We start from the raw sequence: 19,300 nt of genomic DNA, 5'->3' as shown, positions 1-19,300 counted from the left end.
ATAGAAGCAATCACAGGGAGGCAGCCAAAATGGGGAGACAAAGAAACATGTCCCAAATAAAAGAACAGAACAGAGCTCCAGAAAAAGAACTAAACAATGGAGGCAAGCAGTCTACCAGACGCAGAGTTTAAAACACTGGTTATAAGGATGATCATTGAACTTAGGGGAAGAGTAGGTGAATTCAGTGAGAACATTAACAAAGCGTTAGGAAACGTAAAAATGGAGATAGAAAACAAAAAAGAACCAGTCAGAAATGAAGAATACAATAACAAATACATTGTTTCATAAAATCAACAGTAGATTAGATGAAGCAGAGGATCGAATCAGCGATTTAGAAGTTAAAGTAGCAGAAAACACCCGTTCAGAACAGCAAAAAATAAAATAAAATAAAATAAAAAGAGAGTACAGGACGTCTGGGACAACAAGTGTATCAATATTCATATCATTGGGATACCAGAAGGAGAAGAGAGTAAGGAATTGAAAACCTACTTGAAGACATAGTAACATAAAACTTCCCTAACCTGGCGGAGGAAATAGACATACATGCCCAGGAAGTACAAGATAAACCTAAAGAGCCCCACACCAAGATGCATCTTAATTAAAATGCCAAAGGTTAAAGACAAGGAGAGAATCTTAAAAGCAAGTGAAAAAGTAGTTAGTTACCTACAAGAGAGCTCCCATAAGACTGTCAGCTGATTTCTCAACAGAAACTTTGCAGGCCAGAATGGATTGTCATGGAATATTCAAGGTGATGAAAAGTAAGGACCTACAACCAAGATTACCTAGCATAGCTATCATTTAGAATTGAAGGAGAGATAAAGAGCTTTCTAGATAAGAAAAAGCTAAAGGAGTTCATCAACACTAAAGCAGTATTACAAGAAATGTTAAAGGTACTTCTTTAAGAAGAGGAAAAAAAGATAAAAAATATGAGTAATAAAGTACAACAACTATATCTCTATCAACAATTCTTTTAAATGGATTAAATGCTCCAATCAAAAGATAGGGGCACTGAATACATAAGTAAACAAGACCCTTATATATGCTGCCTACAAGAGACTCACTTCAGGTTGAAAGACACACACAGATTAAGTAAAGGGATGGAAAAAGATATTTCATGAAAACGGAAACAAAGGGCTGGAGTAGCAATACTTATACCAGACAAAATAGACTTTAAAAAAAAAGGCTACAACAAGAGACAAAGAAGGACCCAGGAATCCCCCTTCTAGGTGTTTATCCAAAGAAATCCAAAACACTACTTCAAAGGGACATGTGCATTCATATGTTCATTGCAACATTATGTACAATAGCCAGGATATGGAGGCAACCTGAGTGTCCATCAATGAATGAATGGATAAAGAAGAGGTGGTACATATTTACAATGAATTATTACTCAGCCATAAAAGTAAAATCTTGCCATCTGCAACAACACGAACCTAGGGGTATTGTTCTGAGTGGAGTAAGTCAGATAGAGAAAGACAAATGTCATATGATTTCACTTATATGTGGAATCTAAAGAACAAAATAAACTAACAACAGAAACAAACTCATAGATACAGAGAACATTTTGATGGTTTCCAGATGGGAGGGGGTTGGGAGGATAGGTGAAAAGGGGAAGGGATTAAGAAGTACAAATTGGTAGTTACAAACTGGTCATGGGGATATAAAGTATAGCATAAGGAATATAGTCAATAATATTGTAGTAACTATGGTGTCAGATGGGTACTAGGTTTATCGGGGCGATCACGTCATAATTTATATCACAATCTAATCGCTATGTTGTACACCTGAAACTAATATAATATTGTAGGTCAACTGTAATTGAAAAATAAAAGTTATTAAAAAATCAATTGCTTTTATAATAGTTGATAAAGTGGGATAAATATGTACCACACATATTATTTATATGCTCAAGTTAGAATTTTTGGACCATATTCTGTAACATAATTTTTTAATACCTTAAAATTGTATACTTTTAAAACAAAGTAGAGCCCCCTTGAAATTATTTCAATTAAATGTTATTATATTTGTCTTGATATGTTAATTTCCATTTCCTTTGGAATTGTCAATGAATCTGTGGTTTGTTAATATCTTAGTTTGTATTGTTGTTGATGTAAAAGTACACAAAAACTACTTGGCAAAATAAATCATTGCTTACAATTGGTGATTTATTTAGTTTTCTCTCTTTTTCCTTTTCATTTATGGATATGTTATTAAGTAAACAGAATGATAGAAAACGGACGTGTTTAAAGATGACCTATGAGCCTTTCATTAGTTATCTATTTAAATAATATAAACTACCAATATTGTAAATCTTATGATTGCATGATTCAGTTTGTGCTTTTATTGTTGTATATTTTTATGTGTGCTATAAACACATGATACATTATTTTTTGTCTTAAAACAGCAGTCTTTTAGACTGTTAAACATGTGGATAGATTTTTTTTTTTAAGGCTTTTAATATATCCAGTTATTTACCCTTTATTGGGATTTTGTTCCTTTCTGAAGATCTGGGGTTCCATTTGGTGTCATTTCCCTTCAGCCTAAATAACTTCTTTTAGCATTTCTTATAGTGAAAGTCTGCTGGAGACAAATTCTTGCTGCTTTTGTCTCTTTGAAAATGTCTTTATTTCATCCTCATTTTTGAAATATATTTCCCTAGGTATGGAATTCTGGGTTGATAGTTTCTTTTTCTTTTGACACTCTAAAGATGAAGTTCTGTTGTCTTCTGGCTTTCACTGTTACTTGTAATATTACATCAGCCATCATTCCTGTTGTCTTTCCCTAGTACAAACTTCTCTTTCACTGGTTGCTTTTAAGAGTTGCTCCCCGCTGTCCCCATTTTCAACAGTTTGTGGTGTGCCTAGGTATGAGTGTCTTTGTATTTATCCTGCTTGTCGTTCATTGAGATTCTGGGTCTGTGTGTTGGTGTCCTTTATCAGTTTTCGAAAGTTTTTGTCCATTATCTCTTTATATTCTTCTGCCCCATCAGCTTTCTGAACCTTGGGGCTCTCTGCTTTTCAGCCTGGCTTCCTGCTAAGACTACTTGGATGTTTTCTTTGCTTTCCATTCCCATCTCAGGTTTTCTTTGCCTCATGTTTTTGGTCTATTTCTTTGCCTTACACTGAGAATGCTTCGGGGATGGTTTTCTAATGCTTCCTTGTCTTGTTCCCTGTCTTCAGAGGGCAGCTGTCTTGGACACGTTGGAGACCCATATGCTTCATGAGATTTTTTCTCAGTTTACCTGTCTTGCCTGTAGATTTTTGCACTCAGTGAACACCCATGGGGGAAGAATTAGCAGGTAGGGCTTGTAACTAGGCCTCCTCTGAACTGTAATCTGTTACCTGAATTCATATGTAGCCATTAAATTTGGTTGTAAATTTGGCTGGTTTCTTCTTAATCCTGTTAGTGGAAAATTCCTTCTTCTTCTGCCACTTTGCCAGGAATGAGAATAGCCGTGTTCTCGTCTCTTATGAAGGGCTTGCCATTTTCTGGAATTTAATGTACTTAGATTTTGCATTCTTAACTTTTTGATGTGTTTTTTTTTTTTAAACACCCTGATTTTGTAGCTTATCCATCATGTCATGATGTAAGAATAATGGTGTCTTGCCTCTTTCTGCATTCTAATTACAAATGGAAATCCTGAGCCTTTCATTAAAATTATAAAATTTTAGAGCTGGAAGAGACTATAGAAATCAGATAGTTTAGCTCCATCATATACCTGATGAGGAACTGAGACTTAGAAATGTGAAATGCTTTGATTGACAGCTAATTAGTACGGATCCTGGACTAGACCTCAGATCTCTATAGCTCACATGTTTTGTTTTGTTTTCTTTTAATATGGGCTTAGTGTAATTAGGCAGGAATTTTTCAAAGTGCCAATCTCTAGTGTAAACCTGATAGGAAACTTACACGCTCTTTTTTTTTTTTTTAAATCTTGCAAACTTTGTTCAGGTTTGGAGAAAATGAGAAACAAAGGAAAAAGGATATTCCAGAAAAGTCATATGCCATTCTGAGTCATATTTTTTAATCTGGGGATTCTCCAACCAAGCATGGTTGTTCTCTCCATTTGATGAGAGTCCAGAAATGTTTTGTTTGGCCTTGCCTTCTTCAGCTCCTCACTAGGGTTAGCTAAAAAATGAGAGTAGTTATACTGGATATGCAATCTGGAAAGCTGTGGTGACAGATGCCACAGACCCTACTAGGATGTACTGAAGAACAGTAAAATCAGTAATGTCAAGGTCTTACATAGCTTCATGATACCTGCTTGGTAGTACATGAACTAATAGGACTTTTGTATAGAATCCTGCTTGTCTGGTTATATAGGACACTTATTTCAGTGGCACAATCCCTCCCGACTTCTCAACAAAACAAAATAGGAGCTATAACAAAACTGAAGTGTTTTTGTTTCTTCAGTCTGAGTGGGTTGAAATCAATTGCTTTCTTAATGTTTTGGCAGACCTGTGTGTTCACTGTCGGGTGAGCCTCCTGGGCAAATGCCTGGAAAGGAAAGCACTGTATCTAGGAGTCATTACTGGTGTTCCCTCAGGGTAGGTCAGAAAATGATCAGATTCTAAAAAAACTGAGGGTTGAGTTTGTCTTCTCCAAAACTTCCTACTGTTAAATAGAATATGCTATTTACATTAATTTATTCAGTATAGTTTTCAAGGTGCCTACTAAGTACCAGGTATTATGCTCAGAAACTGTTAGTAAAACTACTTAGTTCCAAACCTTTTATTGTGAAATAGAGCTACAACAAAGGGCAGGGGATTGGTGCCCTTGAAAATAAAGAGTAGAAGATCTGAAGAATAGAGATTAAATTAGATTAGATTGGGAAAGATGGCAAAAGACAAAGGAAGGAGAATGCTGTTAGAAAAGAAAGGAGAAAGAAATGCTAGTGGGATAAGGAGGAATTACAAGAATGCTCTAGGCGTGTGTGTACTCCATGAGGTTAGACTTTTTAAAAAATCTATTTTGACTCTTACTGTATGTTAATGCCTAAAACAATGCCTGATATATATATAGAGAGAGAGAGAGAGAGAGAGAGAGAGAGAGAGAGAGAGAGAGAACGTGCGCAAGCACTCAATAGGGTTTTGTTGAGCAAAAAAGTAGTTGACAGGTGGAAGAATTAAAGTTGTTGTATGCAAAACTCTTCAAAATGTCTTGGTGCTCTCTGCTTTTGGGACAGTGTTGGGTTTGCATTTCCCTACTCCCTTGAAGTAGGTGTGACCAAAGGTTAGAAGTGAAGTGTATCATTTTTAGATGGAAGCTTTAGGTACCAGTGAGATATTAATATTGCCACTTTCTCTTTTGCTCTGACACACTGAGTGGCAGTGGTAGAGAAGAAGGTAGCTACCTCGACAGCTTAGATGACAACTGTGTGAGACTTGTTACGTGAGCAAGACTTAAATTTTGGAGTTATTTGTTGTCCTGACTGCTACTGAAATTTATATTAATTTTCATCTTGTTGGGATCCTTAGATGTCCAAAGTTACTTGAAGAAGGAGGTTGCCTACATGTCTTCTGCTTGTATATTTGCTCCAACATTTCCTTAATGTTAGGAGAGGAGACAGAAATGAGGGCTTGGGCAGGAGGAAGATAGGAGAGGGGATGAGGAGTTATTATAATTATTTTTAAATTTCTAGCCATAAGTTTGTAGAAGGGATTGTGTTTAATATTCAGTATACAGCAATTTCAATCACATTTTCCCTATTCTGGGTGTACCATCATAATACCGTGTTTCCCTGAAAATAAGACCTAGCGGGACTATCAGCTCTAATGCGTCTTTTGGAGCAAAAATTAATGTAAGACCCGGTCTTATATAAGACCGGATATTATATTATATTGTATTGTATAAGACCTGGTCTTATATTACAGTAAAATAAGACCGGGTCTTATATTAATTTTTGCTCCAAAAGACGCATTAGAGCTGACTATCCGGCTAGGTCTTATTTTCGGGGAAATACGGTAACTACTTAGGAACAAAACCCAGTGAAGTAAAAGACTTATACTGTGCTTTTATAGATCACAGACTTTTAGAATTGGAAGGATCTTTAGAGATTCTCTGACTAGTTTATCTGGTCTGTGAAGTTCTGATATTCCAATATGGATACCCCAGAGTAAACAGCAACTAGAGATGAGCATCAAAATAAACATAATGGCATTTATTTTATAGTTTTGAGATCAGAGGTATCCCAGGTGTTAAAATGTATTTAGGCAAAGGTTCAGACAATTTAAGAACAGAAATTGGGAGTAGAAGAGGAGTTTTTAAAAAATTGGATACTTTGTTTGAAGCTGTGTAATCATCTGCCTTTGACTTGATAGCAGGTAAAGCTTGTTAGGTTTTGGTGTTTTAGTTTTAAGGTCCTCTCTCCCATCCTAGGTTCCTAGGATCATTCACTGACACTAATTTGCACTCTGCCTGAGAGAGGTCCCTGGTAACTCTTAGGACTACCCCACATTAGGGACAAGAGCTTTGTCAAGAATGCATATGCGCAAGCAGTTAAGTTGTAGCCTTTGGGTTTCTCTACCCTAGAAACTTAGCAGCTTTGATGAGAACTTGAGACATGATTTTAGGGAAGAGTGAATTTGCTATAACAACACCTCTCTGTGCCAGTGTTAGGAGACCGTCCTAGGTGAATATAAAAGTAGAGATCAACCTTTCCCTTCTCTCCAAACGCAACTGGGTTTTGGCTGAGAAGATGTGAGGCTGGCTAGATTCCAATCAACTCAAGTTACTCACTTGACCCTGGAGAAGAGCAAAATAGGCAAGAGCTGTCGAAGAGGGTGGAGGGTAAGAGCTGTCTGTGAGTGTGATCAGGCCAGATGACCCATGTCAGCATTTAACCTGAGGAGCTGCAGAATGGAAGATGGAAGAAAAAAACCAAAAAAGTAACCTTTATGTTTAAGGCCCTCCTCTCAAACTTGTTTTGCACATTCAGACTCCCTTTCTGACATAGGCCAAGTTGTTACTGGATAAGAAGGGAAAGAAGAACCAGTTTCTGTAGAATGGGTATGGGGTGGGCAGAGTGAAATTATTGTACTGTTTTTTATTTCTTTCTTTTGCTTTTGACAACTTTATTTCATGCACTTAGGTTTGATTCAGAGTACATATGTTTCTCTTGGTATCGGGGTAGGCTAAATGACAGAAAGCAGTAGGTAATTAAGGGAAGAAAGTAGTATTTGAGAAGACAGCTGTGGCTAATGCACTTTCAGGGAACTGTCTTATAAACATAGGAAGTTGGTACACAGCCTGGGCTACATAGAGCGCTTTTACTTCCTTATTACGGTGGATCACTGAAAGACTACAAGTAAAGCATAAAGCCAAATTCACTCTTATAAATCATTGTCTCTACTTCCACCAAACTTATCTACCAAATTGTTAAAAATAAAACAACGTTGAACCAGCTAATTAGAACTAATGATCCCTCTCTAAGCAACACAGCATCAGCACTGAGGTTGGTCGGAATGGGTAATATTTGCAGACAGAGAAATTAGAAGGATGCTGGGAAGAGTCATTTTAAGTTACTGTCCCGCCTTAGTTTTCCTTTTCCTCCTTTGAAGTGTGTGGAATATGGAACCCCAGATCTTTCCTGAGTCTAAGCCTTGAACTTTGCTTTTATGAAGTTAAACATGAAAGATGGTGGAGAAAATGGTATAAATGGGACATTTGTAGAGGTCGTTTATGTGGGTGGAGGACGCCCTGACCAGTAATCTGCTGGTCCAGTTGAATTGTAACTCCGTACTTCAGTCAGGACAAGAAGCTCCATGATTGATGTGAAAGATGGAGGTGGTTGGAGAGATCAGGCTTTGGAATGTAACTATCCTAAGGGGTCAGGCTGATAAGGACAAAGCTGTTTTCATGGTCATTAAGAGTGAGCATGGGAAACCGCTGCCTTTTTGTGGTTCCCAGAGGCACATATCTTTACCTCCCTGAATAGGTCAGATCCCCCCCTGTGTAGGCTGATAGCATCTGGCACCATTTCTTGGTACCATTTGTCCCCTTTGCATCTCCCTTTTTCCTGTGTTACTTTACTATTGTTCGTCTCCAACTGTACTGTAAACTCCATGAGGTCAGGGCTCAAGTCTATTTTTATTTACCATTTTATCCCAGGGCCTAGTATGTATATTGACAGGTACATAATATATAATTAATACTTGCTGAATGGATTGTGACTGAATTGAAAACATTTACTGGATCCACTTTATCATGCAGAGGTATAACATTACCTCCGACTTACTGATTAAGGTGGGCTTACTTTCCAAGCCCCTGGATGAAAAGGTGCTCCAATAGCTTTTGGTCTAATGGATACTAATGGACTCTGAAGAATGCTACTCACAGAGCAATGAAGCAGATCACTGGGCAAGCACTGTTATTGTAAATAAGAGGTGTTTTTTTTCCCCCCAAATTTTTTATTGGTGCAATCCTCACTGTCTAGTGGAATTACCATTGTTGATGAATATTACCTTCTCTCTTTAGAATGGTCTCGTATTTCTGAAAAGTCTGTTCAAGGCTTTCAATAGAGTCATCATCTGAATCTATAATGAGGACTCGGCAGTTCTCAGACTGGGCACAAGCTCCTACCTTCCTTAAGATGAATTTTACCCACTCTCTGCCCCTTAAGTGCTGATCAGTCACTGAGATTTCTGAAAAGGTATCTTCATCCTTTTACTTAGGGTTTCCAGGCGGGAATTCCCAACCCTTCTCAGGAATGTTTTTCACTTTTCCGTTCCCGAATCCCGAGATACAAACTTTTCTGTTCTCCGCGATGAATCATTTTCACAAAGTGACGGTTAATACTACCAACCACCTGGGCTCAAGGAGCCAGTTTTCCCGATTCCCTGACCAACTTTTCTTGGAATTCGGGAACGGGAAAGCGAAAAAAGTTCCTGAGAATGGGCAGGAATTCCCTCCTGGAAACCCGACTTTTACTTGTTTCTGGTCTGTGATGCTTCTTGGTCTCACTAAAATTTGAAGGGGACAGATGTGGATACGGGGGTCTTGAGTAGCGATCTCATTCTCATGGCTGCGATTTCTACTGTGCCACTATTTTGTGAGATAATAGTGGGGTGTTTTTGAAAAAGCATTATTTATGCTTGATTATGATTGCTCTGCTAGTGAATTAGAAGCTTGAAAGTACTTAGAGATTTTGTTCTTATGTCAAGTCTATAGAACTAACTTAAAAATACACATTTATCAAAAACTTAAAACTCGACTGAACTTTAGGGAATTGTCTATGTTAGGGCAAGAAGGTAAGTGAACAACCATTCTATTTCAGGGGGAGACTAGAAATGTAAAATTTCAGAAATACTGGAGCCTTTGAAAAATACTGTTTTTCTAGGATATTTGATAGGGAACAGGAAGTGTCGACATGTAAACAAATAGAAAAAATTGACAGGGGACACACAGTATTAATTAAAGCCTTTAAAAATGTGAAGTATTTTTTTTTTACTCAAAAGTTTATTTGCAGACTTTAACTTTTAAATGTTTAACTACAAATAGACTGATAAGCCAGAATTTTTAGGAGTCTGCTTGTTTGTGCTTTTTTTTTCCTGATTTCTGAGAAGCAGACAAAAACTTGTAAACAGAAGAAACCACCTCTGTTATAATAAAACAAAGCTATTTTGCTATTATTGTCCTTTAAAATATAAAGCAGATGCAAGAAGCTCTCAGATTTATTAAAAGAATTCAGGGATAGTACATACTAATTTTTGTTAAAGTCATTGCCATAAGGGGCATTTATTTATTAATATCATAAGTTTCTCTTTCACACATTACTTTTCATGTTTGTTGATTTCTCAAAATTGAAGATTTGCTCCGATTGAGGCAAGTGCTGTTAACTGTATACTTTTTAGAATCTTGTATTGCCACATATGAAGTATGTAGGACTGTGAAGCAGGCAGGAAATAAAGGCAGATTCACTATTGTATAAGAGCTTTACTAGTGTGAAATAGCTGATGTGTTTGAAAGTTCTAGCAGTTCTCTTCAGCCATACCTGAAAGTGATTGAAAGTTGTCAATCTTCTTGTTCAGAATGGGTTGCTTTATTTCATACACTAATAAAGTTTCTTGTTGCCTTTAAATGATTAGCCCTTTGAATTAAAGGAATATTATACCTGTCCCACTTCCAATCCCTTCAGACCCATTCAGAAAATAACACTATATACACCTATACCAGCTTTTAGATCAAAAGTCAGCAACAGGAAGCCTTTCCATTTAAGGGTTAGGCTGTATTACTTGCATATACATTTAAATGAACTATTACAGTGGCCTCCTAGTTTCTCAGACTTGAGGCGCACACTCACTCTCACGCACACGCACACTCTCTGTCACGGCCAGCCCCCCTGTCTGGAGCAGTTGCTCCCACATAGCATCCATAGAGGCCCACCCGTCCATTACTTCTTCCTTCAGAGCTTTGCTCCAATACCGCCTTATCAGACACGCATTCCCTAACCACCCTCCTTGTCCCCTTGTCTGTTTTATTTTTTTCACACCACTTAGGCCATCTGACCTCTGCGTGTTTGGCTTATTTATTGGCCTGTCTTCCCCACTATAATATGAGCTCTCCATATAAATACCACCCAGCTCCATAAGATTCTAACAATTTGTCATACTTCAGTTTTTAAAAAAGAAATAACACATTAAAGATATAGTTGAAGGATATTGTGTAACCTCACCCTGACCCTAACCCCTTCCCTCATTCCTTAAGGAAATTATTATCATGAATTTGTTATCAATCTCATGTTTTTTATACTCTTGCTACATCGTATGGCATTATTTTGCATATTTGTGAACCTGATATAACTAGTTTCAGCATGCACATTTCTACCTGCAATTTGCTTTTTAAATGTATTGTGCATTTCATGATTTCAACCATCTCTACTCATTTTTACTACTATATAGTAGTCCACTAAATGAATATAACTCATGTGTTCTCCTATTGTTGAAAATTTGGCTGTTTTTAGTATTTACAAAAAAAGTGACATTTATATATTTTCAAGCATTTCTGTAGGGAGTATTCCTTGAAGAAAAATTGCCAAGTTCATAGTTATGCTATTTATTTATTCTTTTATGTTACTAATGTTTTACACCTCAAAAAATTTTAAAGAATTCTATAAAAATATTAGGAACTTTCCTTCCATCACTCATTGACATTTAAGAAATGCTACAACCTAATGAGCCTAAGTATTATAAAGAATCTAGTGTGGTGGGATCAGGAATCTGAGCCAACACGTGTGAATTGCTTACAACATGGATCGCTATTTTTGATTGATGGTAATCTTTCCATTTAGTGACTATAAGTAAATAAGTTTACTATACCAGTAGTAGTTTATAGCTGAATGCTCCATTTGTGTCCTTTCACAAAGTTGAAGAAAAGAGCATTTCCGGCAGTGGTGACTCTTTTCCTTCTTTTTTCTCATCCTGCAGGTTGTATCGGATTAAGATGGACGGTAGCTTTGATTGTGATTGTGGTGAGCTGGAGCCACCTGATCACTAACAAAAGACATCTTCTGTTAACTAACAGCTGCCAGGGCTTCCTGTTGAAAAATACAGCAACAAAGGAAGAAAAGAAGCAAAACGGAAATAGTGCTTCCAGCACCTTGGAACGATGCTGCTCAGGGCCAGTCCAACACTGAATGTACCTGCACTGTGAGGAGAATGTCCATAGACGCCTGTCGTGTGCATATTTATTCACATTTCTGTTAAATGTTAAATCGTTTAGCACAGTAAAGCTGAGTGCATAGTATGTCATTTCATTCCGTTTGAGTTTCTTGAGTGTTTTCTTTAAATGTCTGCAGAGTTGCTGCCCCTTTCTTGAACTATGAGTACTGCAATCTTTTTAATTCTCAATATGAGGAGAGCTTTTTGAGCTTTAAATAGATCTAAGGGGAACTCAACAGGCCTGGTTGGCATATGCAATGAACATCAAGAAACCATCTTGCTGTGGAAGCAAAATTATTTTTCTTCTCCCTTTTTGAAAGATCTTTCCTTTTGATGCCAGTTTTCTTCCTTGTTTACACAAGTTCAACAGTTGGAAAGGAAAAGGCAATAGTGAGGGTTTCAAAATGGCAGAGAAATTTGAAAGTCTCATGAACATTCATGGTTTTGATCTGGGCTCTAGGTATATGGACTTAAAACCATTGGGTTGTGGAGGCAATGGCTTGGTTTTTTCTGCTGTAGACAATGACTGTGACAAAAGAGTAGCCATCAAGAAAATTGTCCTTACTGATCCCCAGAGTGTCAAACATGCTCTACGTGAAATCAAAATCATTAGAAGACTCGACCATGATAACATTGTGAAAGTGTTTGAAATTCTTGGTCCCAGTGGCAGCCAGTTGGCAGACGACGTGGGCTCCCTCACGGAGCTGAACAGTGTTTACATTGTTCAGGAGTACATGGAGACAGACTTGGCCAACGTGCTGGAGCAGGGCCCTTTACTGGAAGAGCATGCCCGGCTTTTCATGTATCAGCTGCTACGGGGGCTCAAGTACATTCACTCTGCAAACGTGCTGCACAGAGATCTCAAACCAGCTAACCTTTTCATTAATACTGAAGACTTGGTGCTGAAGATCGGTGACTTTGGGCTTGCGCGGATCATGGATCCCCATTACTCCCATAAGGTACGTGGAACGCCGGTTGCGATAGCCCTTCCCTGATGTTCCTCGTCAGGAGTAGGTCCTTGCATTTCCTTTATACGTAGATTATGGCAGAAGTTTTACTTACTTGTATTAAACTTTACATAGTACCTTTTTTTCCTGATACAGATCGACTTTTTCATTCACAGTCTCTCTGTTTGAAATGAAGGTTGAGTGGGATCCTGTTTAAACACAAATTCCTAAAAGTGTATGGAATAATACACTTATTATAACTGAAATTCTCCCTTATTTAAAAGTGGCATATAGTCTTACGTGCTTAGGGCATAAGTGTTGTCTTACCTGAAGGTAAGGGGGGAATGCTATTTCAACTTTAGGTCTTCTTTGGTTCCTTTGAGTCAAGACTATTCTGTTACGCCGTATTTAGGCAAGCTTAATTTAGTTTGAAATTTAAATTTGCATAAAGATAAAATAGGCAATACGAATAGCCAAAAGGATTTGTAGTAGCTTTGTGTTAGCTAACAACTTGCCTTCGTGCGAGGTATTACTTTTTTCCGAACCAAACCTTGGTCTTTTAGTTTTCAAATGAAATGGTGTACAGGACCCTAATGTTTAAAATATAGAAGCGGAGCTGCTGTGGTTATGAAGAACCCCTAGGAGCCCTGCTTGTTTGGCTTCCCATAGCACATGTCTAAAATCTTTTCATTCGCAAGTATCATTTCATATTAAGTATAATATAACTTAATTTTAAAAACTTTAACATAGAAATTGAGTATTGAAAATGGATGACCACATCCTCTTTATGGGTAACGGTGAATTACTGTGGATAGAATATTGAACTAAGAGTTACACTATCTAAAAATGAGTTCCATTTCTATATCCAACTAAGCTATATGACTTTTAAGCAGATTCCTAAATCTATTTGTTATTGCTCCTGTAAGATGGAGTTAATAGCTACCTGTCTTCACAATTACTCAGGGTTGTTTTGAGGATGAAACAAGGCAATGTATGTATAACTGATTTTGTCAAGCGCTTTATAAACGTAAAGTCGTAAGATTGATTAGGAATGGGATGTGTAGTAGAACCAGGTCCGCTGGGTTGTCAGTAAGGACGTTGGCTTTGGTTTATAAGTAGCACCTCTGGTGCTCTTCCTTACCTTTCACTGGTTTGAAGCATAACTGCTCCTTAATTAACTTAAGACTTGAAGTGAAAAATAATTCCTCTTCTGAAACATGTTTTGATTGTGTGGCCTAGAGCTAGCACTAAATTCTTATAGTATATTTTGGTCAGCAGACTTCATGTGATCATCATCTTATAGATGGTATATCCCAGGGAGATAAAAGCCTCAAAAGTACAAGAGCTTTGAAAATAGGCGTAGAAATCAATGTTACTAAGATTTCATAATTATGGGTTCTTTTTGTTTTGTTTCTGTAGGCCAAGGAATCATTAATGAATCAAGTTTTATGTATTGTTCTTCAGCTAAAATAAAAAAAAAACTAAAGTATGTTTTTGGTTTTTTTTCAGGGTCATCTTTCTGAAGGATTGGTTACTAAATGGTACAGATCTCCACGTCTTTTACTTTCTCCTAATAATTATACTAAAGCCATTGACATGTGGGCTGCAGGCTGTATCTTTGCTGAAATGCTGACTGGTAAAACCCTCTTTGCAGGTAGGTTAGAAATTTAAAATTAATAGGGAAAAAAAAATCCCAAAGAGAAATAATTTTGCATGTATCTGTGAAGTAAGATTTATATAAGATTTAAAACAATTTATTATAGTTTGGAATATTAAAATGTTAAAGAGAAAATGGTGTTTTTAATATTTAGAAATTGAGAAATCTTATTCACATGTTCACTGAATTGTTTACTTAGTAAATTTAGTCAGAATTATAGTATTCTTTTGTATATATCTTGTTTCTTAAATGTAATTTCATATTTTAGAGATCCATACTACTAGTTGGTAATCTGTGTTAACTGACACCTGAGTTGCCTAGTTCTGTCAATGGTTGTTACTTCCCAGTGAAATTTTTTAGCCGTCATTGAAAAATCCAATAATTCTTTCTTTGCCCGCCCCCCAATCATCCCTGTTGTTGAACTGCCATATCCCTTTGCCTGACTGTTGTGACCTTTTGGAAACAACCAAACAAGTAATGTTTTGCTGAGTTTGGTGTTATGAGGGATTCCAAAGAAGTGTGTGAGAGAGAACTTAGTCAAGATGAGCAGAGGTGAATAATCCATGAAAAAATAACAGCTATCATAAAGCAAAGTATGAGTTTGTATAAAATTACTTATTACAAACTATAAGAGCTGCAAACTTCGAGGGACTATTACATCAGTGATAGCTGAAGGCAGAAAGGCATCAAAGGATTTTTCACTGCATAGGAATAGAATTTTGATAGGTAAAAAGAGAGGAAAAGTGGTAGCTACTTCAGGATATCTAAAAATAAGGGCATGAGCCTGGAATGTTCATAAATTAGTGAGAAAAGTTTGATGAAAGCAAGGTGTCAAATAATAATGAAGATATTTATGACTAGTTAAGATGGGGCCAAAATACTTAGAAAGTAGGCAGAGGAGTTTCCATTTGAAAAACTAGGCAATAGTAGGGTACTGAAGATATTTTGAGAGAAGTGATATGATGGTGATTTACATCTGTTCTCTCTTTTGATACTTTTTCCCCTCTCTAGCAATCTTAGAGGGACCCTCCCACCACGCCCAGTTTGTGCTAAGAGCCAAAGGAAGGGAATGGAGCAGGGTCTGATTGCAAAAGAAGGATTAATAAAAGAAAGATTAGGGTGCATAGGAGAGCATTGTTGATGAAAGTATGGTATGCATAAATGCCCTTGATTTTTTTTTTTTAATGCCAATACTTCTTACAGTGATCAACTTACGTAACATTAACCAATCCTTTGTAATTTTTCTCTAAATTTATCTGAAATTTCTTCCATGATGTGTGATAGTGATTGAATATGAATTTAGAAGACTGAGAAAAATACTAGTGATTCCTGGATTGAACTTTTTCTGAGGAACAATACTGTAATTGGAGGTTATATTCCTGATACTCAAAGACCTTCCAGCATATATAAAATAATTATTGTGTTATTTGTTGCTATGTGACAACTTGTCTCAAAGCTTAGTGGTTTATACAATAAACAGGTATTATCTCAGTTTCTGTGAGTCAGGAATTTGGGAGTGGCTTAGGTAGGTGGTTCTAGATCAGATTTGCTTAGTCAAGATGTTGTTTGGGGCTAATCTGAAGGCTTGTGTTGGGTAAGGAGGATCCACTTCTCGATAGTTTGCTCACATGACTCTTAGCAAGAGGCCTCAGTTCCTCCCCATGTGGGTGTCTCCATAGTACTGCTTGAGAGTTCACAATATGGCAGCTGGCTTCCCACAGAAGAATGAATGATACAAAAGGGAGAGGAAGGAGAAAGTTAACATACCTTGTTTTAAAAAAGTTTCATCAAGATATACTTCACATATTATTACAATTCACCCATTTAAAATGTACAGTGCAATATTTTTTTAGTGTATTCATAGGCTTGTATACCATCTAATTTTAGAACATTTTTGTCCTTCCTAAAAGGTACCCTATAACCTTTAGCAGTATCTATGTTGTTTAACTGTTTGAAGAAATGCCAGACCATTTTCCAAAACTTTACCTCCTTACATTCCCACCAACAATATATGAGAGTTCCAGTTTCTCCCTATTCTCACCAACACTTGTTTAAAGTGTAGTCTGTTTTATTTGTCTGTCTTTTTGGGTATTTCATTGTGGTTTTTATTTGTATTTCCCTAATGACTGATGATGTTGAGCATGTGTCTCATTGGCCATACCTTCTTTGGAGAAATATCTATCCTGATCCATTGCCTATTTTGTAATTGGGTTGTGTTTGTATAATTGAGGTGTAAGAGTTCTTTACATATTCTGGATAGAAATCACTTATCAAATACATAACTTGCAGTTATTTTCTCCCATTCTGTGGATTATCTTTTTCATTTTCTAGATGATGTCTTTTGAAACACGATTTTAATTTGATGAAGTCTAATTTTAATCTTTTTTCTTTTGTCACTTCTAATTCTGGTGTCATACTTATGAGACCATTGCCTAACCCCTAATTTTAGCTTTTAAATTTAGGTCTGTGGTCTGTTTTGAGCTAATTTTTATGTATGGTGTGAAGTAGGGGTCCAACTTCATTCTTTTGCATGTGGATATCCAGTTATCCACCATTATTTGTGAAAAAGATTATTCTTTCTCCATTGAATTGCCTTGACCCTCTTGTCAAAAATCAGTGACCATAAATGCAAAATATCTTTTTGTGACATATACTCAGAAGTGACACTATCACTTCAGCTGTATTTTATGTGTTAGAAGCAAGTCACTAAGTACACCTCACACTCAAGGGATGTGGCATTGGATTCCACCTTTTGAAGTGAAGTGTATCAAAGCATTTGTGGACATATTTTAAAGCTGCTACAATAATGAATATTTTACCAGGAACATAATTTGTTTAGTATATGTGCTGCCAAAGCAAGCACCAAAAATTTAATTTGTTTAATTTAAAATCATTAGATCATGCGCCAAGTGGTATGAAATGGGGTCAAAATTTACTGTTGTATTGATTATACAAAGATGATATATTTTGAAAAGTTCACTTGGCATATCCACACATTGTTTACATACAGCAATAAAAAGAATTGGATTAAAAAACCACTTTTAAATAACAATTTTGATCTTAAACTCATGTAAACTTTAAACATTTAATTAATGGCAATTGTTTATGAAATTATTTGAAAGATCCAGCTGTAGTTTTCTTGTCCTGCTTTGTTGGTAAGTTTGTGAACCATTCAATAAAAGCAGCACAAGGGAGATCTAAGTGTTTATTAGGTATAGGCCTCAAACTCATAGAGCAATAAATGGCAAGGACTGAGCATTCATTGGAAATCTATGTGTTTTTAACTTATAGGAAGTATCCTAGCCATATTTTTTGATACTACTTAATATATCCATTGGATGTCTAATAGCTTCTCAAATTTAACCTACCCAAAACTGAACTCCTGATATTTCTCCCTCTTTCTTTCTCTTTCTGCTGTCTTCCTCATCGTAGTAAACCAGACCCACTTTTTAGTTGTTCAGGCCAAAATCTTGGCGTTGTCCTTCACTTTTGTCAATACAGAGCCTGTGGGCTTTTTCTTAAAAATATATCTGGAATCTAACTGCTTGTAATTAGTCTCTATCACTGTTCCCCTCTCCCCAGTTCAGTCAACCCTTATGTCTCTTCTGGTCTAATGCAGGACTTTCTAATTGGGTTTCCTGCTTCAATATTTGCTATCTGTAGTCTAGTTACCACATAGCAGCCATAGTAGTTCTCTGAAAACATAAATCAGATTATGTCATTTCTCTGCTTAAAAATGGCTTCTCATCCAGTTCAGGATAAAGCAAACTCTTTGTGTCGTGGTGCCACTCTGACCTCATCTCCTGTTACTTCCCTGCAGCCATCTATTTCAGCTACACTTGCCTAATTGTTGTTTCTTGGACCCGCCTTTGGGTTTTTTCCCATCTTCCTGGAACTCCCTTCCTCCATATGAATGTATGGTGTGTTCCCTAATTTCCTGAACTTTCCGCTTCTCAGTGAGGCCTTCTTTGGTCATCTTATATATATTAACAACTGTACCCAACACTGCTCTCTAGCCCCTTTAGCTTACTCTATTTTTCTTCATAGCGTTTGTCACCATTCAACATAAATGTTTACAGTTATTATCTGTCTTCCTCCACTAGATTGTAAGTTCCATGAAGGTAGGGACTTGGTCTGTTTTGTTTCACAGCTGTATGCTAAAGTGCCTTGCTTATAGTAGGCACTAATGTTGAATGAATTTCTAGAAATTAGTGGAAAAGCAAACTGAATGTTTTTTTTAGTCGCGTAAAGTTTCCTCTGTTAATAATGGTCCTGAACTGTCAACTGAGCCTAACATATAACTATAAAACTTTTTGTTTCACAAATCTAGTACAACCCTCCATTTTATCGATGATGAAATCAAGTCATCACCATATTAAATATTCCCAAAATTATAGCCAGTTAGTTAGTTGTACAGCTAACAGTGGTAGCTAGTTCCAGTGGTACAGTGAAAACAAAGAGCTAAAACTAAATATATCAGTGAGTATAAATTGAATTAGATAGGCTTTTTGAGAAGATGGATGACATTCAAAACAATGAAACCTGCTGATTAATGATTCAGTTAAAACCATTTCCCTCAGTGGTCATTACAATATTTAAGTTAGTTTCTTATAGCTTTACAATGTTTATTGCCAAATGAACAAACATTGAGAAATGTGTTGATTTATGTTGTATTTGGTGTTTCTTTAATTGCAGGTGCACATGAACTTGAACAGATGCAGCTGATTTTAGAATCTATTCCTGTTGTACATGAGGAAGATCGTCAGGAGCTTCTCAGTGTAATTCCAGTTTACATTAGAAATGACATGACTGAGCCACACAAACCTTTAACTCAGCTGCTTCCGGGAATTAGTCGAGAAGGTATTGTGACTCAAGAATAACCATCATGTAGTGTGTGTGTGTGTGTGTGTGTGTGTGTGTGTGTGTGTGTATGTGTAAGTGTACACAAGCAGGATCTGTGTAGGCAAGTTTTAGCTTTTTATCCTTAGATGTGTGGCTTTCTCCCAAATAGTCTTTTAGATACTTAAAATATACTTAAA

At 36.7% G+C, this 19,300-nt stretch overlaps 1 protein-coding gene across 2 annotated transcripts in view; it reads left to right on the top strand.

The window, feature by feature from the left end:
* The window catches only part of MAPK6 (mitogen-activated protein kinase 6), a 38,134-nt gene that overhangs the window by 10,537 nt on the left and 8,297 nt on the right, over positions 1 to 19,300 (top strand). For both annotated transcript variants that reach the window (XM_019730626.2, XM_074327736.1), the window contains exons 2-4: positions 11,424 to 12,616; positions 14,114 to 14,258; positions 18,957 to 19,121. In XM_019730626.2, coding sequence (XP_019586185.1) covers positions 12,062 to 12,616; positions 14,114 to 14,258; positions 18,957 to 19,121 — 865 coding nt within the window. In that variant the 5' untranslated portion in view covers positions 11,424 to 12,061. The remainder of the gene's footprint in view (positions 1 to 11,423; positions 12,617 to 14,113; positions 14,259 to 18,956; positions 19,122 to 19,300) is intronic.

This window comes from Rhinolophus sinicus, linkage group LG03 (assembly GCF_036562045.2).
Source record: "Rhinolophus sinicus isolate RSC01 linkage group LG03, ASM3656204v1, whole genome shotgun sequence".
Lineage (NCBI taxonomy): Eukaryota > Metazoa > Chordata > Mammalia > Chiroptera > Rhinolophidae > Rhinolophus > Rhinolophus sinicus.
The sequence above is the reverse complement of the archived record's forward strand: the minus strand, read 5'-3'. Positions and strand labels throughout refer to the sequence as shown.